Genomic DNA, 23,865 nt, shown 5'->3' with positions numbered 1-23,865 from the left:
TGCCCTTTGATGGCAAGTCCCTTTTTAGCACGCATTCAGCTTTGCTCTGCTTCAGAGAAGCTCATGGTGGGACTTAATGTCATGACTTCTTCCTCTTCTAGTGCTCCTTTAAGGAGCATTTACTGTGGCATTCTTCTCATGGTCTCACACCCTCCCACTTAGTTGTGCAGGTCCTCTTGTGGGTGTGTCTGTACATGTGCATCAACTTTAGCTGTTCTATTGTCATTCTGGAATGTGTTTCTTTTGTGAGTTCACCACCAGTGTGTACTTCGTGCTCCTTGCAGGTTCACGTGTTAATATCATGTTCTCCTCCATCATGGAGATTTTACTTAGTGGCACAATTGCGTGCATACGGTGGTGCTGATCACTTCTTTTCAGTTGTTATACAGCTAATGACATTTACAATAATTTTTCTCTGTTGTCCCACACACAGTGGTCCTTTTTGTTATTTCAGACCAGGTCTGAGTCTCATTCCACCTATTGTGTGATTTCTGTTGTGGTCTACTTATAGGCGGGTCACCTACAATCTCTATGATTTCTATGGAGATTTGTGTTCAGCCACTGCTCTTTGGAGCCATTGTGTAAGCTTTTTGCTACTCTTTACCTGCTTCTTGTTCTGTCTGGAGAACTTCCTTGGTACTCCTATTGGAGCAGTTTGTTTCCTACAGTCCTTAGGATTTCTATGACTGCTTTTGCGTATGTCCTTTTTCCATTCTTATTATGGAAGAGGTTTTTTCTCTCCATTTTCCATGGCCTTTCCGTTGGTCAATTCAGTTAATGCTTTTTTTCCAGTTCTTCTTTCCGGTTCTCTTTTCTTCACTGGCTTTTACCCCTGGAAGTTCCTACTTTCACCTTACTTCTACCCTTTTATAAGGTGGTTGTGACACTCATCCCTTATTGTTCTGTTTTTCTGCACAATGATATCTTTATTGTGATATTTTCCTTTTGTGTACAGAAATTTATGGTGAAGTTGTGGTCATGGTTGCAGTCCCTCATAGGAAATATGTGGGGCACTCCTCTGTGACTTCAAGCTAGGTTCACGGATGCTTCCACTGCATAGTGAGTGTTCTCTTTTACATATGTTTGAGTCATTTCACTTCTTCACCGTTGATTTCAAAACCCCTTTTTCCTTTCAGGCATACCCTGCCTTTTTCATGGACATGTTTTCTAATCATTAGTCCAATGTGGCATGGTTATTCTTGTATACCACCATTGGTTTATGCAATGACTCTTGCCGTTCGTTCCCCTCCTTCCATAAGGGAGGGCTATAGTGCGCCTAAGGGATGATGTTGACCCCTTTTCTTTCATGACTGGTTTTGTGTCTGTCTTGGAGAGTTTTTCTCCTTCTGGATGTATCTTCTTTGTTACCTGTTGTCACCTACTGCAGGTATCTCTCTAACAGCTTTTACCCCGAGAATCGCTAATTTATTGTTGGTTCGGGGGTGTGAAGGTTTTTTTCTCTTTTTCTATCACATCTTTCTTTTCTGACCTTACAGGTTTCTAAGGTCTGGTATCCTGATTCCATAGCAGGAATCTTTCTTTCTATTCTCCTTTTAGCAGAATTCTGACTGGCCCACACTTGACTCGCTAATCTCTGCTCTGGTTCTTTCTTGGGAATTACCGCTCTTGCTTCTATTACATTTTTGAAGGATTTCCTCCATTTGTTGCTTACACCCTTTTTGTGCTTAGACTCTCCTCAAAGGGTGTCTCTCTGCATTGTGTTCCTGTTCTTACTGTATTGCACAGTATCTGTCCGTTTATCAGAGCAAGATGTGTTTGCAGCCCTCATCCTGCGTTGCTCTTGCTTTGGTATCTAATTCTAAGATAAGAAATCTGCGGCTAGTTGTCTCTACCAGATGAACAAGTTGCTTACCTTTGATAACGCCTTATCTGGTAGAGTCACATACTAGCAGCAGATTCCTTATCAACCCACCCATCCTCCCCGCTTTGAAACTGGGTACTTTGGCTTCAGTTTCGCATCGGGCATTCTTTTGTTGTTTCATTTTGGTGGTCGTTACATCATAATTATGTCCACCCTTTTTGGTGTATACACTGTTCCATAGGGGTTTCTATGTGGCTCTGCGGTGTTGTGCGGTCTAAGTCACAGAAGGACTATATGGACTCCGTTGATGTCCTTTTCAGGGCAACGGCACTACGGAGTCGCACGATGCTCTCTACCGATGCACAGAGGTGCTACTGAAAAAATGTTTCCGGGTCCAGTCTGACGTCTGGGATAGAATTCTAAGACGAGGAATCTGTGGCTAGTCTGTGTCTCTACCAGATACAGCATTACCGAAGGTAAGTAACTTCTTCTTCAAACCAAAGATATTCATAATTGGGTACATAGACTTATAAGCATAAATACTTTGCAGTTTCATAAAACACAGTGCAATTTTCAGAGTTCTCCTCAGTGTTATCCTATGGAGTAAAACAGTGTTCAGCAAACACAGGGTTAACAACGACTTATGGGGTTGAGCTCAAGGAGCAAAAGTAAGTACTGGGCACTGATAAAAACCAGACCAGCGGGTCGCACCAGGCAGCCCTGGGGTGCATTAAAGCGTTGAGTGCCAAGTTGTTCTCTATGGGAGTTGGACCTCATAACAAACAGGCTGCCGGCTCTGGCTAGGAAGCCATTCGATGATATCAGACAGTTAGGTTGCAGACTGGGAATGCTTGGGATGTAGGTGCCCCTTTGTTACCCTTCTCCTGTGCCCAGGGGCGACGGATGCAGGGGTGTGTTTAGGTGTCAGGTTTCCACATCCAGGAGCACTCGCGGTTATGGGGTCCTGTGTGTTGAGGCTGCAGACATCGTCGGAGAGTCTAGCAGGGGTGGACCCAGGGTGGGCTTGAGTTCTTAGGAGCTAGGGGACATCATTGGCACCAGTGACCCACATCTGATCGGGTACGGGGCGACGTTTGCAGTGGTTGCTGGAGGTGTTGAGTTTTCTTTCATCACCAGGTGTGGGAGAGGGGGCCTGCGTGCAGAGGCTGCAAGTGTCTTGGGAAAGTCCAAGATGGGTGAGATCACACTGGACTTGGTCTCTGGACAGCTGGGGAGCTGCGTTGGCACTGTTGGTTTGCTTCACCTTGGTCATGGACGTCGGGTGCAGTGGTCACTTCAGGTGTCGCGTTTCTGAGGTTCCAGCAGCTGCTGAGTTTTTTCCTTGAAGTTTCTTGTTGCAGAGCAGGTACGCTGCCCACGTGAGATTTCAGTCTTTAGTGGAGGCTGAACGAGTTGGCTTCTTGTGGAGAGCCCTTGGAGGTCATAAGGCTGTCCGGCATGGTCAACTGCTTCTTCTTTTCCTCTTCTTTGTCCAGGTCTTCTTAAGTTGTCTAAATGTGAGATCTTTTCTTCTTCTTTGTCCAGGTCTTCTTAAGTTAACTAAATTCAAGTTCTAGGGTTCAGGGGTGCCACCTAAATACTCAATTTAGGGGCGTTGCCCTGAGTGCCCGGTGGTAGCCAATGGGCTGCCCACCTATAGGGTGACTGCATCCCTTCTATGACCACTTCCATTGGGACGTGGGCCTAACACTAACCCTAGTAGCCTAATTCCTTACAAACAGGTGGAGAAATTTGAAAAAAATAGTGTCCACTTCAGCTCGTCCACCGTAGGGGTGGGACTGGGATGAAGTGGGCACACCTCCCAATCTGCCTAATTTTCCCACCTGTGTTACTGCCAAAAGAGTGGTCCGGACAGGGGGGGGCTGGTCATCTCCACCATCTGGAGAGACCTGGGTTGTATTACAAAGGTGTTTAGGCCTTTAAAGCTTCCCGCCCTGGAATATCCACCCTGCCTGGGTGAGGTGATAACACCTCTGGCCCCGTGGAGGCTTTTGTCTCCGGCCCTCGAGAGTGCTGGCTCTCATTTTGGGAGGCCAGAAACGCATTTGTGATGGCGGAACTGGTCAAGACCAGTCAGTCAACACACTAGTAGTTGGCAGGTTTTCAGGTGACACCTCTAAGGTGCCCTTTGTGCACATTTCTTAATAAATCCATCACTGGAATCAGTGAGGCTTTATTAATCTGAGAAAGTTTGATACCAAACATCCCTATCTCCAGTGTAGCCATCATGTAGCTGGGCAACTTGTAGTGACCAGTGTCCAGCATGTGTTTTAAATGTCTTCCCTGGTCACTTACTAGGTTTGAGAATCGACAAAGACAAAGGAGGGCATATATGCTTGTGCAGATATGCCCTCACATGCAATATAGTGCACCCTGCTTCAGCAGTGTTAGGGGACATGGCACCCAGGCTGTGTGCCATGTTGTGTTTTCAATTTTGGAGCACCTTTTCACGCAGCCTGCAATGGTAGTCTGCATAGGTTGATGCTGGGTCCCTCAGAGTGGCACAAGTTGTGCTACAGCTTTGAGGGGACCTCTTCAGTACCCATGCCTTAGGTACCAGGGGTACTACTAGGGAATCCTTTGTTAACTTACAGTTGTTTCCAAGCCTGCCAATGGAGAATACATCAGTGTTTGAATCACCTTACAAACAATAGCTAAGTACATTGTTTAGAAACAGAGTACAAGCTAGAGAATTTCAGTATAGGCAAAGGAAACAATTTGTTCCACTAAAGATGTTTTATACTGCAAAACTCATGCCCATGGCTAGCAACAAGCTGCTACATATTTTCTAACTGTCCAGCTGAAGACAGTTTATTAAAAAGACTTCTCCTTATTAGACTGCAAAAGGAATATGTCTGTCTTTTGAATGACCGTCCTTCTGAAAAAAGGTCAGATTCCTGCCTCTACATAATGGTGTTAGTGCTAAGGCATTCTTTCTAGCACTGACAGGCTTCCTGTAAGACGTGGTATCCAGAGTGGTAACGAGGCACACAGAAAATACAGTGGTCCATTACCATGGACTTTTGGGTCCAACAGATTTTCGAAGACGATTATGCCCATCCCTTTACTCCGTATATCAGCTAAGAAGACCATGCTTGCATTCTGCAGCAGGAGGTTTTTGCTGAATTGAGTAATGAGGCTGCGGAATTGGTTCCAGAGAATGAGATCGGCCAACTTGTTAAAAAAGAAAGCGTTTTTCTCTGTCCCATTCTGAATTTTTCATTCTAAATCCCATCCTCTACAAGGGAATGATGCATTCCTTTCCACAAGAAATTTCGGCTATGGAGCTGGAGGTCTGAATGGTGTCCCTCGACTTGCAGGGCAGTATTTTTGTGGACTGATTCTGCATTCACTCGAGGGTGCCTGGGTTTTGTGGCATGGTCCACTCCCTGCAACACAAAAAGATGATGGACGTGCTTGCCATGCCACCAGATTCAAGCTAGCCTGGCTGATGAAGGGTGAAACCCTGAAACCGGTCCCAGGATGCTTGTTTCTGGTCCAGGGAAGTCCTGGCCTGGCAGTTCGGGCTGGACTGTTCCCATGGGGAACAGGGTTAAGACTGATTTGCATATGGCTGGTTCCAAACTGGAATGGCATGACAAGCAAAAAAACTGATGGATTAAACCCAGGTCTGTGTCTGGGGGTGAATGTTTGATTTGCTCTGCATTCCGTCCATCAACTGTTGTTTTTGCATTTGTCACCCCAAGTGGGAAGGGTATGCTCAGACGTGGGTCCCGTGCTTGCCATGCCACCAGATTCCAGCTAGCCTGACTGATGAAGGGTGATACCCTGAAACCGGTCCCAGGATGCTTGTTTCTGGTCCAGGGAAGACCTGGTCTGGCAGTTCGGGCTGGACTGTTCCCATGGGGAACAGGGTCAAGACTGATTTGCACATGGCTGGGTCCAAACTGGAATGGCATGACAAGCAAAAAAACTGATGGATTAAACCCGGATCTGTGACTTGGGGGTGTTGCGTGGGCTCTCATTATCCTAAATGAGATACTGGATTTCTAGGCAGCAGGATCGATAACGGTGTGGGGGACTGAGTCTGACCCACGTGTAAGGAACTCTGTCACCCTAAATCCGGTTTTTGCTCCAGCTAACTAGCAGTGCCTCATTTCTCCCATGTGGAAGAAATGATTGGGCAGCCGAGCGCATGACATCTTTGGAACTTCTCAGGGAAGTCGTGGTCACTCAGATCCAAACCAACTCTCTCATTTACAATATGATCTCATATACAAATGACAAAGACAGTATAAGTTTTATATAATGTTTTAATAAAACAACTGTATTTTAGATAATAAGGCGTGAGCCGCAATAACCAGAACAATACAACACAGTAGGATTTAAATAGTCACCAGGAGAGTAAAACATAAGAACAAAGCTATCATAGTGCCTAACAGTTTCTACTCTCCCTCTGCTTGTTCTATTTAGAGCACAGCATGTTAAGCTTCTAGCTTGCCTTTCTGAATCACTGGGGAGACATCAGCCCTCATACCTGAGCAAAGGCCTGTGATCTGGTTTAGCATCTGCAACGAGGCAGTCAGCGTCTAGTTGTGGTTCCCTGGTCGGACACTCCCTCTTGCGTGTATTGGGACAAGGAAGTGATTTTATAACTAACATGTCATCGTGATCACAAAATGTCCCTACGCAGGAATGCCAAATCTAAACTCCTACCACGTCTATCGGCAATGTACCAGACTGTATCCTTGACTGAAGCACAGAGTGAATATGTTATGGAGAACTCCAGTGCTGAAGTAGGCAAAACAGTGTGATATGAATAAAAAACAACACCGTAGAACTGGCTATTTGAAAAATAACAGTACGAAGCCTAATAAAAAGCATTTAGAGCAAAGTCCACAGAGGCTCTAAGCTGTCAGCAAATGAATAAAATACATTCAGGGCAAAGTGCACAAAGGCCTAAAGCCTGAAGCTAATGCGCAAAAGATACATAAAACTAACCACACAACAGGGGGAATGTTTGATTTGCTCTACATTCCGTCCATCAACTGTTGTTTTTGCATTTGTCACCCCAAGTGGGAAGGGTATGCCCAGACGTGGGTCCTGTGCTTGCCATGCCACCAGATTCAAGCTAGCCTGGCTGATGAAGGGTGATACCCTGAAACCGGTCCCAGGATGCTTGTTTCTGGTCCAGGGAAGACCTGGCCTGGCAGTTCGGGCTGGACTGTTCCCATGGGGAACAGGGTCAAGACTGATTTGCATATGGCTGGGTCCAAACTGGAATGGCATGACAAGCAAAAAAACTGATGGATTAAACCCAGATCTGTGACTGGGGGTGAATGTTTGATTTGCTCTGCATTCCGTCCATCAACTGTTGTTTTTGCATTTGTCACCCCAAGTGGGAAGGGTATGCCCAGACGTGGGACCTGTGCTTGCCATGCCACCAGATTCAAGCTAGCCTGGGTGATGAAGGGTGATACCCTGAAACTGGTCCCAGGATGCTTGTTTCTGGTCCAGGGAAGACCTGGCCTGGCAGTTAGGGCTGGAGTGTTCCCATGGGGAACAGGGTCAAGACTGATTTGCATATGGCTGGGTCCAAACTGGAATGGCATTACAAGCAAAAAAACTGATGGATTAAACCCAGACCTGTGACTGGGGGTGAATGTTTGATTTGCCCTGCATTCCGTCCATCAACTGTTGTTTTTGCATTTGTCACCCCAAGTGGGAAGGGTATGCCCAGACGTGGGTCCCGTGCTTGCCATGCCACCAGTTTCAAGCTAGCCTGGCTTATGAAGGGTGATACCCTGAAACCGATCTCAGGATGGTTGTTTCTGGTCCAGGGAAGACCTGGCCTGGCAGTTCGGGCTGGACTGTTCCCATGGGGAACAGGGTCAAGACTGATTTGCATATGGCTGGGTCCAAACTGGAATGGCATGACAAGCAAAAAAACTGATGGATTAAACCCAGATCTGTGACTGGGGGTGAATGTTTGATTTGCTCTGCATTCCGTCCATCAACTGTTGTTTTTGCAGTGGTCCACCCCCTGTTAATTTATGGTCCTTTCATTTGAAAATAACATCAGATACTCAAGACTTCACAAAGGTGATATCTGTGTTTGGTGCATGTCTTCACATGTTGGGTAAATTTATGCTCCTGTACCTTGAAGACTAGCTTCTAAAGGTGGGATTACCGCAGCAGTTGCTGAACCACCTGCAGACCTCAATCTCTCTGCTGTCAGATCTGCAGTTTTTTTTCCAGCCTTCCTATGTAGCACCTGCAGTCTTCTCAATGTCTTGTCTTCATCATGGTGGAGCAAGACACTATCTACCTCATTCCATTCCTCCCGCTGTCCAGTTCAGGCCATTCAGGTTATGATCCCGATGTTTCAGGAGAGAGAGCTCTTCCTCCAACGTGACAGTCCCATGTCGTTTGGGCCTGCTCACCTCATGCAGCTTGATGGTTCTCCACTCTTGGTGGCCCAGTCGAGCACTCCAGTGGTGCCTCTGTTTCAAACACAAAAAGAAAGGCAACTTAGATATAACTGTCCCACATCACCTATATGTCAAAGCAAAGTAGACCACAGGGTCAGGTGCTCATACGCCCTCATCAGATATGATGCCACAATGTGTTAACTACAGAGGCCAGAAAATCTGTTGCTCCTAGAGTAAGAATGATTCAAAACTTAGTGGTGGAGCACTCAAGATGCAGGTAAATACATCAACATTTGTAAAATTGACATCCTATCATTAACCAGTGTAACCAGTATTCTAGGAGGTTTGCAATCATAGATGGGTCCTTTAGCAATCACAAAGTCCAGACATTAATGTTGTAAACAGTTGATGTATTTACTTCTGCAGGAAAGTACCCTCTTCTTGGCATGGTTACCCCCACTTTTTGCCTGCTATAAGTGTGCTTAGACTGTTTTCAGTGGGATCCTGCTAACCAGGACCCCAGTGATTGTGCATTCTCCCTCCAAATTTGGTTACTTATGACCTTTGTGCACTCCAGAATTGGCATACTGGTGTCCCCCAAGTCCCTAGTATATGGTAATTAGGTACCCAGGGCATCGGGACACCAGGAGTCCCCATGAGCTGCAACATGTATTAAGGCACCCGTGGGAGCCCATACAAAATGTGTCTGCACTCCTCCCATTGCAGCCTGCGTGAAAAGGTGCATGCACCCTTTCACCACAAGTCACTACACCAGGTCACTGTAAGTCACCCCTGTGGTAGGCCCTTATAGCCCAAAGGGCAGGGTGCAAGTCTCTCTGTGTGAGGACACCCCTGCATGAGCAGAGTGGCCCCTACGAACTCCAGCTCCATTGCACTGGACTTTGTAAGTGCGAGAAAGCCATTTTACCCGTGTACTGGACACAGCTCACTACTTGTGTCCAGCTACATAATGGTAACTCCGAACCTGGGCATGTTTGGTATCAAACATGTTGGAATCATACCCCATTACTGTTGCCAGTATTGGTTGTTTGATTCTATGCACTTTTGGGGCTCCTTAGCGGACCTCCCAGTATTGCTCCTACCAGTCTTCTAGGGTTTTCCAGGCAGCCCACGCTGCTGCCACCCCTCAGACAGGTTTTTGCCCTCTTGCTCCTTGACCAGCTGGGGCAGGGGAAAGCAGAACAAAGGTTTTCCTGTGAGAGAGGGAGGCAACACCTGAGCATCTGAGTGGCCAGGTCAGGCAGTGACGTCAGAGACCCCTCCTGATAGGACATACATACAAGACTCCGCCAGGTCTTCTCTGCATCGTTTACTTCTACTTCTGGCCACTGGAACCACAGCTGGATTCTTCATGAACCGCCAATAGTGCAACTCCCGAGATGACCTCGCCTTGCAACATTGTTTCTCCGACTCCTTCCAGCATCTGCAACATTTCACCAGCTGTGCATCCTTTGTGGGCGGTGAGACTTCAGCCTGCACCAAGAAGCAAGAAGTAATCCACCTTAGAGTGAAGGAGTCACTCCCCTGCATCTGCAGGCACCTACAGCAATGACATCCGGCTGCATGGATCTGATCTCCTCTGGAACTGCATAGATCCTGCTCACAGGTGGTGGACTGGAGTGGTCTCCTTGGTCCTCTCTGCCTGCTGTCCAACTTGGAAGACGGTGAGCCCTTGCTTTTTCTTGCAGGACAGTACCCCTGTGCACTGTGACTCTTGCAGCTAACCAGGCTTGTTGTCTCCTGCTCAAAGGGATCTTCAGGGTCTGAGTAGCCCTGGCCGCCAGCACTTCATCCTGCCAAGAACAGGCTCCTCTCTGCTGCTTCAGCGATGTGGGACTCCTCTCTAGGTTTGCTGATTGGGCCTCACTGCGATTACTGTGCCTGCTGCCAGTGGGTTGCCTGTGGGGGCTACGACTGCTTCTCCTGGCTCTCCCGACTACTGAGGGTCAGCCCGGACTCCCCACCAAGGGTCGAGTCCCCTGGACCTTACTGGTCCTCTTCAGCCTTGAAACCCTTCTTTTGCTCCTCTTGCATTTGCCAAGGCTTGTTGGTGGTTTTCCTACACCACTGACCAGGTGCGAACTCACGAACTTCATCGGACACCATCTGCACTGCTCCATGGACTCCCCTTCAGCTCCTGGGCTCCACAGCTGGTCTTCTTCATCCATCGTCGACCCAGATCTGCATCCACAGACGGGTGGGTAGGGGCTCCTGCCCCGACTAGACACTCCATCGTGGACTGGACTCTGTCCCCTTCTTTTGCAGGTCCTCTTCTTCCAGAACCCACCTTTGGTTCCTTTTTGTCTGGTCCTGTTCTTGCACAACCATTTTCTATGTCCTTTTGTTAGTCCTTGTTAAGACAAGGTACTTACCTTTGCTCTCCTGGTCGCTGGGGGTCACTTGGGTACTCACCTCTTAGGGTCCCTGGTTCTTCCAGCTTCCCTCTAACAGCTTCCCCAAGTCCCTAACTATTTTTCACTAATTTTTGCCAATGCTTGTTGGTTCTTGTGCCATTTTTTAAGTATTACTGTGTAGATATATAGTGTGTACTTACCTCCAGTTTGGGGACTGCCTATAAGTAATCTAGTGTTGTGTTACTATAATAAAGTACATTTATTTTTGTAACACTGTGTGGTTCTATCATGGGTGATAAGTTGCTGTGTGACTATTGTGGAATTGCATAAGCTTTGCATGTCACCTAGATAAGGCTTGGCTGCTTATACACAGCTACCTCTAAAGATTCATGGGTTCTTAGACACTGCCTAAATTCACTAATAGGGGTCTCCTGGACCTGGTATAAAGTGCCAACACCATAGATGTCCACCACACACCAGGCCAGCTTCCTACAACTTCGCCTTGGTATATTCGATAACAAATCATAGTTGTTCTGATGCAGCTGATTGAGCAAAAAGCCAGACATGAATGTTCTATAATGATGAAATACAGATGATTTAGCCAACATGTGCTTCATCCAATCTTTGCCTCTGTTTCCAGTTGGACCAGCACTGCGGAGTCTTGACAGATACCATTTGCATTTCCCCAGAACTGGCAAAAGACCTGGGGTGGTAACCAGTGATGGGCAGCCTGATATATGGAAAAATACTTCTGCTCTCCTTCATCAATGGCTACAGTGATTACTGAAGCTTCGTTCTTTCATTTAGTGCGGTCATATTAATGCATTGAAAATGAGAAGCCTGGTCTGCTTGGCTCTCAAAGGATTCCTGCTTTCCATTTACAATAGATCACTACAGGTCCTGAAAGAAACATGAATTTGATGTGGTACACCAACAAGATGGCTGACCTGGGTTTATGCCTGTGTCTAGAGGCACTGAGGCTCTGGTCTTGGGCTCCAACTCACAATGTCTGGCTTGTTGTGAACCATCTGATGGGCTTCCTGAAAACATCGAACGATAATGTCAGTCGGCACTATCATGCTGGTGACGTCTTCACCTTGAAGTTGTGCAATCAGTATTTACCTACCACAGCAGCCCTCTAGTAGAGTCTTGCTGCTTATGAGAACACACATTGTCTACAGTTCTGCACCATGTGGTTTCCTCTTCAAGGACCCCAGAGAAATGAATTTCCCCTGAGATGGGTTAGGAGATTGAGCAGGACAATCTGAAATTCTTTGACCTTTCTGCAGAGATGGTTTATTCTGGATGTTGGTGCTGTTTCATTTCTTGGTTTGACAGTCTCATCAGATTACTTAACTTGGAGGTACTACTTTGGTATGAATTCAAGAAATGAGAAATCTGCAGTAAATGTATCCATACAAAATTACTTGCCTTCAGTAGCATTCTTTCTTTACCAACCCTGCCCACCACCCCTTTTTTGAGCTTTGATCCTATTACTTTTCATAAGGTTCCATTTAGTTCAGGTATACTGCAATTTCTATCAGTCTCATCTCTGCCTTTGAGGGTGTGGAAAAAAGGTTGGACCCTTTTACGCTTCTTTGATGTCATATACAGATGTAACAGTATGTACTGTTAAAACTCTGCTCATATGTGTTCTATGTAACAATTTAAAGTGGTCTATAAAGCTTTAAAAATACTGTACATTTTCAAGACATATAGCACTTTTGCTAAAGGATCTTTAAACTTTATGTATCTACCTTGTTCTATTACAGATGACACATGATGCCCTTAATGCTCCTTTGCATATTCTTCGTGCTATGTACGAACTGCAAATGAGAAGAACTGATTCCTTTTTTCTAGAAATTCAGAAGAGGTAAATATACTACTGTTTACGGGAAGCAGCCAAACTGTGAAAAGTATTTTTTGTCTGGATATTATTAAAAATGTGATATTTGTGTTTTTGTTTGCTCTAGCTCCCGTTGAAGATCTTTGCTTTTCTATTTTAAACATGTTTATTGAACAGACAATGCAGGCATTCTAGGCCTTCATGTAAACAAGTTGGTCAAACTTCTATAAGCTGTATTTGCCACTCTTGTGGTGCATTTGGTGTTGAGCAACTTGGTGCTGTGCCAGAAGCTTTTCCCCTTGCTTTGCCTTGGTCTTTGGAGGTGTCACCTGCAGCTCAACTGGCATCATGCAAGAAATGTGTGGATTGAAGTTTCTCTCCATGAATGTTGTGCCAGTGGTTCCTAAATCAGAAGATATTTACAAAAACTCCCATTAGAGACTTGATACTACAGACGTTGAGAAAAAGGACTGTGAAAATATATTGAGGAAGAGGTTCTTCATATAGAAATAGGTGATCACTGGGGAGTATTTCTACTTAGTTGATATTTTTTCGGCTCTGACTTAATATTATTAGGCTTTGATGAATTTTACCCTGGAAGTGGTGACGATGACGCCAGTTAAGTAGAGAATTTTCTTCCTTTTAGAAATTCTGTTGAAGGTTTATTATGTGATTTGCAGAATGACAGTGGCACTAACACTAAGCCTGAGTTGGAGATTCTGATTTCAGAGGTCCTGCAGCGGAGTTGTCCTTCATTAGAGAAGTAAATAGCTAATGAGACTTTGGCAATTCAGAACACGTCAAATCTATTCTTTCACAGATATTTAGTCGAAGAAACAGTCAGTGGAACCTCTTCTCCAGTGAGGCGTACGCAGATACTGTTACATTAGCATCAGGCAATCTCAGCTGTGCAAAACATGGAGCAAGGAAGCATTTACCCAAGAACGAAGGAGGATTACAACCAATTTTATTTTCCATCAGTGTTCCACCATATCCCAAATATCTGCATCTAATCGATGTTACTGTGTGGCATTGGCCCTGTTGCTCCCGTGTCAGGTTGATAACCGATGAGGCAATCGGCTGGCCAGTTTTGGAGGCATGGGTGGCACTCAGTGACCTAATGACAGCAAACTTTTCAGGCTGCTGTGCTGGCTGTGAAATATGGTGGACACTTGCGCTTATAGGATACCAAGCCCAGGAGGAGACAGAGATGCGACCACTTGAATCCCCCCACCTCCACAGGTTTCCCAAACCCCCCACCACCTACCCCCTCCCCCCTCCCCCGGACATTCATGGAGGACGGAAAGGCCCAGTCCGAGTCTGCAGCCTGCTGAGGAGCTGGGCCTATCAAATGCCTCTGCCCTGATCAATGGTGAGGCAAGTGCGTGCTTCATGAGTGGCCCAGAGCCAGACTGCTGAGTGAGATACTCCATTCTGGGCAGAGGTGAGAAACGTGAAGCAGGGACACCTCCAGAGCCCACAAGGGGAGATGATGTGGGATGCCTGGGTTGAGGCAGTGACTGTGAATGCCCTGGAGAGAACTACCTGGGAGGTGTAGACAGCTTCCCCATGGCCCTGCATTATGCCTGTACTGGGATCCCCAGCCGGAGCAGAGAAGGCCGGTGCCCCCTTCACTCATCTTCCCTCTGTGAGAGCAGCTGGGCGCTGCTGAGGATCCTATCTTGTGCTTCATTTGGGTGTGTGTGAGGAGGACCGACACCAGTATCACTGAGGAGTTGGTAACCCTGCGAAGTGGAACACCATGGGAGTATAGAAGAGATGGGGCCAAGTGATTGGGGTGGGGGGCTGGCTCAGTGCCTTCGATCCTGTGCAGCTACGAGTGGAAGCAAGCTGTTCGAGCCCCACAACACGGGTCCCTAAGCCACTGATTGCTGTGCGCACTGTAGAGTGGACACTGAATAGAGTGGGGGTGAAAACCTGGGGCTCACCCAGTTGACCCCAGCCATAGGGGATTTACGTGGCGAGTGGCCAACGAGCATCCATACCCATTCTCTGAAGGAGGTGCAGCCCAGGGATCTCTCCATGCTGAAGGGAGGCTGAGTGGCAGCCTCTTCCCAAGAGAATATCGATTGTTTTTCAAAACCAGGCACAAGAGTGGTGATCCCCTCCCAAGATGATGGTCCTTGGGAGACGAAGCAGCAAGGTAATGATCCAACATCCGTGGCACCCATGCTACAGGCTATAAGAGACTCACCTAAGGCCCTGGAGGAGAGCATTGATGGGGTCGCCACATAGATATCCCTTCTGAGACACAACCTCCGTAAAGTTTCAGAATGCATGACAGAGATGGAAATGAGTCTCGTCAGCGGAAGATGAAGTATTCACACAGAAATTTGCGAAGCTGCAGGAAGTGACTGTAGCTCAAGAAATGAGTAGAGTGTACATCCTGGAGTAACAACTTGCGCCTGGTAGGAATCCCAGAGTGACTTAAGGGAACACGCCTGGAGCAATATTTTGCACATCCGTTTACATCCCAACTCAGGAATGCCACCTAGAAAGGTGATTGTGCTACTGCTCTGCTACTCAAACATGCATGCTATCCTTCCAGCGGCTCGGGAATCCCAGACAGTCTCACCGGAGTCAGCTCGGATCATAATATTCCCAGACTAAACTCTGTCCAACAGCAATGGCTCACAGTCCTCCTGAAGGTGAAATCCAAACTCCGAGCAATGCAAATCAAATACATGCTCCTGTATGCAGCCTGATTGAAGGTTGTTTACCAAGGAAGGAATATTCAATTCTTCAACACCGCAGAGGGCATCTGGCAGTGAGTGGAGGAGAGACCTTAATTGAAATCCCCCTGGAACGATTATCCAGTGAACCCGGCCCCTGCACACTTGCACGAAGACAACGATCCAAACTTGCCAGAGGCCTCACAGCCAGGGTAGGCCTCGGAGTCTGGAAATTAGTGGGGCTGGGCCACCCCCACTAGTGACCGAAATGAGAGGCATCTGGGGCACAGTTTTCTCAGGGGCACCACACTACTGAGCATGAGGGGTTGCGGAGCTGACAACAGGCTTGCCCCTAGTATTTGATATGTTGGGAAGTTGCAGGTTCAGGTGACAGATACTTCATTTTCTGAAATATGGGATGGGGGGAGAGTCATGGGGAGCCTGGTTTCTATCCGAATTTGGGTAGTTTTTGTTTGAAGTATACCATTTCATTAGTTGACGCACACGGCCCCTGAGACAGGAATGGGGGACCTGGAACATATAACGGGGTAACAAGACCAAGACACACACTCTAACATGGAGCAATTCTTTGCAAGGAGGAACATGACAATGACACACGACATGCAGGGGGATGAGACACATTGATTAAAGGTCCTGTCATGGAGCATCACCTGGCCCCTTAACTAGCTCAGACGTGGGGTAGGGGCTCAGTACGTCTAGGAGAGATGGTCCCTAGCCGTGATACTACTGTAAGAGACACATCTAGCCGGAAATATAATCCAGTGCTAACAAAGTGCATTACAAACTACAGTCTCACTCAGGATTCACAAGGGTACCATAGGACTGGTGATTCTTATAAAAAGCCCCTCCTTTCATGTAGACAGGACCAGGCACGACCCACACAGATGATTTGTTGGAATTCAGGGCACTAGGAGACGCTCTTGTGTGTTTGCTTTAAGTGCCTATGTGCCATCCCTGGCCCCCCCACACACACAGGCCGGCTACCCATTCTGGAAATGGTAGGGCCTCTCCTGCAAAGAGGGTCATAGATATACATGTAATGGGTGAAGACTTGAACGAGCTAATGGACAAGAACCTGGACAGATTACACACTGGCGTGGTAAGGCTCCGGATGGAGACCAGCTTGACACATTTATCCTGAGCATTGGGTCCCTTAGCACTTGGAGAGCTGTACACTCAACCAACAGACAGTATTCCTTCTTTTCCACAGCCCAAAGGACTTTCTCCTGACTGGACTAGATCTTCATCATGGTGCGGGAGTGCCCCGCCTAGCTCGCGGCGGAATATCTAAAGAGGGGAATTTGATGATGTCACTTTACTGGTATTGTTGAGGGTGCAGCCAGACCTCCGGGGCTGGGAGCTTCTGGATGCTGACGTGGTGTGCGCACTGCAGTATCTAATATTTTGAGGAAAATTAAGACTCAGTCCCTCTCCTGTAACCCTGTGGGAGGCATACAAGACCATCCTCTGCAATAGGGTCCGAAACATAATAGCAGGGAAAAAGTTCAGAGGCTAGCCCTCCTGGAACTGCTGGAAACTGACATACGTGAGACTGAACAATCACAGCTCTGATCGGGCAGCCAAGTTATTCTGCTTCGCCTTGGTGCTCCTCAGAAGGTATACCACTCCGTGACACACCAGAAGTCCAAGAAATCTCACCTCATTGCAAAAACGTTACCTTGCGGGGGGGCGTAATAAGGTGGCTGCGTCATGGCGTGGCTCAGCTTACAGGAAGAAGCAACAAGATGGGTGAGGAAACTCCAGGCCGCTGCGGGGACCTGAATTGTTACTGATAGAGGGTAGCCAGGACCTTCGTGTCCTACTACCAAACACTGTACATAACCACCAGAGTGTTAGAAAAATATGTTATTTATTTATTGTAACACACACTCTAGAACTAACTTTGGTACGTCTGTTACTGGGAGATATCGGCATACAAAAATATACTTAGCAACAGGTAAGTAAAGGCGTAAAATAACATGGGTCCCTATTGGGGGGGGATACACTCCATATACAAAATAAAAAAATGGATTGCGAAAATCACTCCCAACCCACACTGCCACCCAAGGACCCTTAGGAGTGGGGAACTACTAAAAATCCCAAAGGTAAGTAGGTAGAATTCCCAGGCACCTGTGTGCAGAGTAGTAAAATCGGGTCGGTGACCATAGGCTAACATGGGGAAGGCGCAGTTGGAGCTTTCGCATTTTAGGACCCTTCCCAGTGCCCCCACCCGTGGATACCCAGAACAGGGGAGTACCTACCCCAGGGACCCCAGGTGCATAGGGGTGAAGCCGAGTCGGAACCTCCCATTGAAGTCACTGGGGACCTCGGTTATCCAGCTGCTGTAGTGACCCATGCACCAGGTCGGTGTATCCCAGGCATGGATTCCTGAAAAAGAGGACCTACGGAAAGAGGGGACAGAGTCCAGATCACCCAGAGGTGCCCCAGCGGTGCAGGAGGGCAATTCCCACCCTTCTTGGAGATGCTTTCCTGTAGGACGGTGGATGAAGAAGTGCAGCTGTGCAGTCCACGGGATACAGGAAGATCCTATGAGTAGTCCACGAGCTGTCCCACACCAGTTGTCAAGTTGCAGAGGAGTCAGTGGTCAGCGCAACCACCAACAAGTCTTGGCAAATGCAGGGAAGCGTTGCACAGAGTTGGCAGGATTTGTGGGGACCAGCAAGGTCCAGGTGATCCAACCTTGGTGCGTAGCTCAGGGTTATCCCTCAATATACAGGAGAGCCAGCAGAAATCAGTGGATCCCCCAGCAGGACCCTCTGGCAGCAGACACAGGTATTCACGGGGTTGCTCAGCAGCACCGCAAAGAGGGAAGCCCACGCTGCAGAAGTTGCAGAGACAGACGTTCTTGGTGCTGGAGAGTACTGGAGGCCAGGGCTTCTTAGAGCTAGGAGGTCTTCAGACTGAAGGGCCAGTAAGCCTTGGCAATGACAAGCAGATGGGGTGCACAGGGGTTCCAGTCAAGCAGCTCCAGCAAGGGACCACAGACTTAAGATATGTCAGATCTCTGCAGAGCCACAGAACCACCACCTGTGTTGAAGAGCCTTGAAGAGACAGTGGGACAGCAGGAATCCAAAAGCAGGTCGACGTCGTTGAGGTGCTTGCAGATGCAGGGGAGTGACTCCACTCAAAGGCAAATTCCTTCTTGCTTTCCTAAGTACAGGCAGAGTCCCAGTGACTCTGGAGGATGCACGGCTACGGGGTTGCAGAAGTCTTTGCAGAACTTGGAAACAAAGTTCTAGTACTGGTTACAGTCTTGCTTCTGATTCCAGCATGCTGTTGTGGTGTCCAGGTTGCAGAAGTGTCTTTCAGAGGAGACTTGCAGACAGTTCTTGAAGTCTTGCAGACAAATCTAGGAACCCACCATTAGGTGAGCCCTTAGGTAACCAAGGGAGTTGCACACTTTCTGCAGTTATCCACCTATAAGAGGGGGTCAGGGACGTCACCTAGCTGGCCTAACCAGTCAGATATGCTCCAAGGGGCCTCTATCCATCTTATTTCAAAGATGTCAGATTCAAGTGGCCACCTAGCAGAGCTCTGTGCACCTCCTGAGGGGTGAAGCTGGATCGGGGTGGTAACTCCCCTTTCCTTTGTGTGGTTTCATGCCAGAGCAGAAACCGGGGGGGTCCTGCACTGATGCAAACTGGTTTACGCAAGGGGGGCACCAAATCCGCCCTTCAAAGCCGTCTGGTGGTGCTCAGAAGCACTACCATCCCAGCCCAGAGACACCTATTTCTAAAGAAGAAGTCATACCTCTATCTTACAGGAAATCCTTTGTTCTGCCTTCCCCTGCCTGAGTTAGGGTCACCAGCAGGAGGGCAGAACAGTGTCTGGGGTCAGCGGCAGCACGGGCTGGCATGCAGACCTTGCAAGGCTGTACAGGCAGACTTTGGGGGATCCCGTACGGAACCCCAGGAATACATGGTATCATGCAACTAGCATTAGAATCGGTGTAGTTGCATGATTCCAACATATTTGATACCAAACATGCCTAGGTTCAGTAAACCTACCCCTCCACCCCCAGCAGTCAGCCAGCAGTCTGGCCAGTCCTTAGTCACCCACCCCTCCACCCCCATCCCCAGCTAGTCTGACTCATTCCCACCAAGGACCATTCGGAGGAAGGATTTGCCATCGTCTGCTCCTCTGGTAATCCATCAAGTCAGACAGGTGGGTTTTGCAGATAGTATGAAGGGGTTACTCCCTCCCCTTCGAGACTAACCCTCCATCCATGCCACCATCCAATGATAAGATGATGGAGGATCACCTGGAACTTTTCTGCAAGGAGGGTATGGCTCTCTTGGCCAAGGGAGCCGTAGAGAAGGTCTCTGTGCCAGAAATAGGTAGTTGTTGTTATTCTTGATGCTTTCTGGCACCCAAAAAGGACAAGAACCTTCGCCCTGTCCTAGAACTTTGGTTCCTCAATCTCTTCCTCAAGAAAGAGAAGTTCAAAAAGCTCTCTGTGGCTCAGGTTTTATCTGCTCTGGACCCAGGAGACTGGATGGTAACATTGGACTGTGCTCCCCTTTGGCCTTACCAGCACCCCTCAGGTGTTCACCAAAGTGGCGATGGTCGCAGCTCATCTGTGCAGATCAGGGGTTTCAGTCTTCCCCTATCTTGACAACTGGCTGTTGAAGGTGGGTTCACTCCAGGCTTTTGTCTCCCATCTTCAGACTGCTGCAGACCTCCTGCATTGGTTGGGGTTCACTATAAACGTGCCTAAGTCACACCTGACTCCCTCTCAGACACTCCCTTTCATCAGAGCTGTTTTGGACACAGTGTAGTTTTGGGCTTAACCTTCTGAGAGGTGAGTCCAGAGTATTCACACTATGATACCGATGTTTGTCTCTATAAAGGATTTCGGTGGTTTTGACTCTGAGGCTGATGGGCTTCATGGCCCCCTGCATCCTGCTTGTGAAACATACCAGAACTCATATGCAAGCTCTGCATTGGGATGTAAAGTTCCAGTGGGCGCAGCATCAGGGGAATGTCTTCAACATGGCCCAGATCTTGTGAGATCTCCAGTGATGGCTAATGAACTGCAATTGGGTCAGAACAGCTCCCTCTCCCTTCCCCAACCGGATCTGACAGCAGTGACAGATGTGTCACTCCTGAGAGAGGCAGAGATCACAGACATCTGGTCTCTGGTGGAGACCAGACTCCAAATCAGCCTGTTGGATCTCCGGATGATCAGAGTAGCATTGAGAGCTTTTCTTCCCTCTCTCAAAGAGAAGGTAGTGCAGGTGTTCATGGACAACACCACTGCCATGTGGTACTGCAACAAGCGGGGGGGTCATGGACCCTTTGTCAGGATGCTCTGCGCCTCTGGACGTGGCTGGAACAGCAGAGCATTTCCCTGGTGGTTCAACATCTGGCAGGCTCTCTGAACGCCAGAGCGGAAACACTCAGCCAACAATGCCTAGTCGATCACAAATGGCAACTCCATCCGGAGGTGATGCAAGATCGCTTTTATCAGTGGGGAGAGCCTTGGTTAGATCTGTTCAGCTCCGCATGGACCGCACAATATCAGCAGTTTTGCACGTTGGAGTTTCCAAGGCGGCACTTTTTCGGTGAGGCTTTTTGCTGAGTGGAGCTTAGTCCTCCTGAATATCTTTCTAACCATACCACTTCTGTCCAGAGTTCTCAAGAAAATCAAGAATGACCAGGCCCAAGTAATCCTTGTGGCTCGAAGACTGAGCATGAATAGTTTGGTGTCCCGAGTGTAGGGAGCTGGATTCTGGTTGCATTACTGTGCCTGGTTTTAGATGTAACTTCGACTGAAGTGCACTGGATTCCTGCTAACCAGGTCCCCAGTGCCATTGCTCCTTCCCTAAAACAAGACATCTGGTCACTTGATCCCTAAGTGACCTAGCCCTTCAGTCCCCCTGTAAGTCCCTAGTAAATGGTACCCCTGGTACCTAGAGCCTGGATACTGAAGAGGGCCCCCAGAGCTGCAGCACAACTTATGACACTCTCATGGATCCAACACCAACTTTATGCAGACTGCTTTTGCTGGCTGTTTGGCAAAGTGATCCCAAGATTGAAAACACATGGGACACACTTGTGACGCCAGACATCACCACTGCACCCGAGTCGCCTCGCCTGTGTTGAAGTGAGCCAATGGTGTTAGCGTTGTCCCCAGGCACCTAAAACACTGCTTGTAATATCTGCAAGTCACCTCTACAGCAGGCCTTCAGCCCTAAGGCAGGGTGTGTTATATTACAAATGAGGGCATATATGCATGAGCAAATATGCCCCCACTATGCCTTTGTTGATTCTTATATATAGTAAGTGTACAGGGAAGCCATTTTAAATGAATGTGCTTGACACTGGTCACTACGAGTTCCCCAGCTCCATGATGGCGTCTCTGAATGCAGGGATGTTTGGTATCAAACATCTTGTATTAATGAACCCTCACTGATTCCAGTGATGGATTTATTAATACATGCACCCAGAGTGCACCTTAGAGGTGCCTCCTGAAAAGCCAAACAACTGCTGGTGAGCTCACTGACCCGTCCTGGCCAGCATGCCATCAACAGATGGGAATCTAACCTACCAGGGGGAGAGCCTCCACTCTTGAGAGGTCAGAAACAAAAGTCTGTCTGGGCTGGGGTGTTACCCACCCCTCTCCACATGATGACCTCCATTCCAAGGCAGGAACTTCAGAGAAGCCCACCACCTTCGCTATACAAAACTGGCCTTCCTCAGAGGAAGATGCCAACCTCCCTGCCTCAGGGCCCATCTGGCACCTTTACAGGCAGGCAAATTAGCTATGCAGGAGGTGTGCCTCACTTCCAGACTTGGAACACCCACAGGGTGGCCAGGCTGAAGTGGACACCACTTCAGAAATTCCACCACCTTGCATGTGCTGAATTTAGGAACCCTGGTTAGGGTGATGACCATTCCCCACAGGAAGTTGTCATCTAGAGGGTGTATTGACCCCAAGGGTAAGTAGCGCATCGTCAGCTACCTTTCACTCCCCTAATTCCCCCTAAGTTGAGTATTTAGGGGACCCTCTGATACCAGATCTTCATTGGACACTAAAGGAGATGTGGACGAGACGCCTACTAAACCCAAGAATCGAGGAGCACGACTGACTTGGCTCCAACTCTGATGGCCTGCCTGTTGCACCTGACCCTTGAGTAGCAACTGACCTGTACTGCCACAGCAGCCTCCAAGAAGACTGGGAGAGCTACCAGTGCTCCGCAAATTGCCAAGAACTCCCTAGGAGTGGAGGATCTGCTCCCCTGCATCCACAGGCACCCAAGAAGGAGCTGAGAGGACCAGTACCGAAAAAATTCAGACGCCAGAAATCACCACTGCACCGAGTCACCTAGCCTGTGTTGAAGTGGGCCAGTGGTGTTAGTGTGGTCCCCAGGCCATCCAGATGAGAAGCCCATCCCGTGCTCACCTACTGTGGGCCCACGGCATCTGCAGACTGTTTCTGCAGACTCTCATGCAGCCGTGAGTGGCTAGGAGGCAAAACCTGATGCCCTCGGACACCTCTGCACCCGTTTGCCCCAGACCCAAAAGAGGGGAACCAAGGGTGCCTCCACTACTCCCCACCTCATGAGACCTGAGCCCTCTTGTTGGCTTGGTTGGACTAGACCCCAGTCCATGGCTGCGGAGTGTTTCTTCAGTCCCCCTGTAACCGCGAGGAACTAAAATGCTGAACCCGATGCCAGAAGAGACCCCTGCACCCGCGCCCTGCAGATTGAGGAGGAATGGACAGACGGTGTCCCCACATGCCCGAGGACCTCACGGGTCGAGCCCCCCTGTGGGTCCCCTGGACTGCCCTTCCAGTCCGTCCCTACATCGACTTTGTAACCGGACCGATCCCCATAGACTTGAATGGGACACCTGACTCCGTAACACACCTCTGCACCCAGAGCCACCAGAGCTCCCAGAGGTGACCTGTTGGTGTGGCTAATGACCTTGCTCCATACCCACCTCAAGTCCAGATGACCAGTCCTGCAAGCATTTGCTGAATGCCCGTATGCAGTGTCTGTTTTTCTCCCATAGGATAACATTAAGCACCCGAAGCTGAAACACACCTCTGCACCCGGACCCCTCAGTGCCTCCCAAAGTGAACTGTTGGTGCTGCTTTGACCTTGCCCCATACTTACCTTAACTCCAAAGAACAGTCCTGTGGGTTGTCGCTAACTGCCCGCATGCAGTACTTGTTTTCACCATAGGATAACATTGGGCACCCGATGCTGGAAATTACCTCTTCACCCAGACACCCCAGTACCTCCTGCAGTGACCTGTAAATGCTGCTTTGTACCTTGCCCTGTACTTACCTTAATACCAGCAGATTGGTCCTGTAAGTCATTGCTAACTACCAGTATGCAGAATATGTTTTTCCCCCAGAGGATAACATTACTGCTCCAAAAAGTGCAGTCTTACTTTTGAAAACGATGAAAATTCATAACTCAAAAAGTACTCGATCTGATTCCGGTGATCTTGGTATCAAAGTTTATATAAAAGTATGTGTAATTTTTTATAAATTGGTGTCAGATTTCTTTATTGATGTGTGTCTCACTTACTGCATGAGTGTGTGCCTTACATGCTTAGCACTACCCTCTGATATGCCTAACTGCTTCACCACACTACCCAAAAAGAGAGCATTTGTGATGTAATTTGTGCCTCTGTACTACCTCTGGGGTTTGCTTGGACTCTT

At 48.3% G+C, this 23,865-nt stretch overlaps 1 protein-coding gene across 2 annotated transcripts in view; it reads left to right on the top strand.

Annotated features, from left to right (window-relative positions):
- Window positions 1-23,865, top strand: part of ZZEF1 (zinc finger ZZ-type and EF-hand domain containing 1) — a 1,404,152-nt gene that overhangs the window by 1,115,676 nt on the left and 264,611 nt on the right. For both annotated transcript variants that reach the window (XM_069226690.1, XM_069226689.1), the window contains exon 46: window positions 12,383-12,483. In XM_069226690.1, the coding sequence (XP_069082791.1) occupies window positions 12,383-12,483 (101 nt within the window). The remainder of the gene's footprint in view (window positions 1-12,382; window positions 12,484-23,865) is intronic.

The sequence above is a fragment of the Pleurodeles waltl genome, chromosome 3_2 (assembly GCF_031143425.1).
Source record: "Pleurodeles waltl isolate 20211129_DDA chromosome 3_2, aPleWal1.hap1.20221129, whole genome shotgun sequence".
Taxonomy (NCBI): domain Eukaryota; kingdom Metazoa; phylum Chordata; class Amphibia; order Caudata; family Salamandridae; genus Pleurodeles; species Pleurodeles waltl.
The sequence above is the reverse complement of the archived record's forward strand: the minus strand, read 5'-3'. Positions and strand labels throughout refer to the sequence as shown.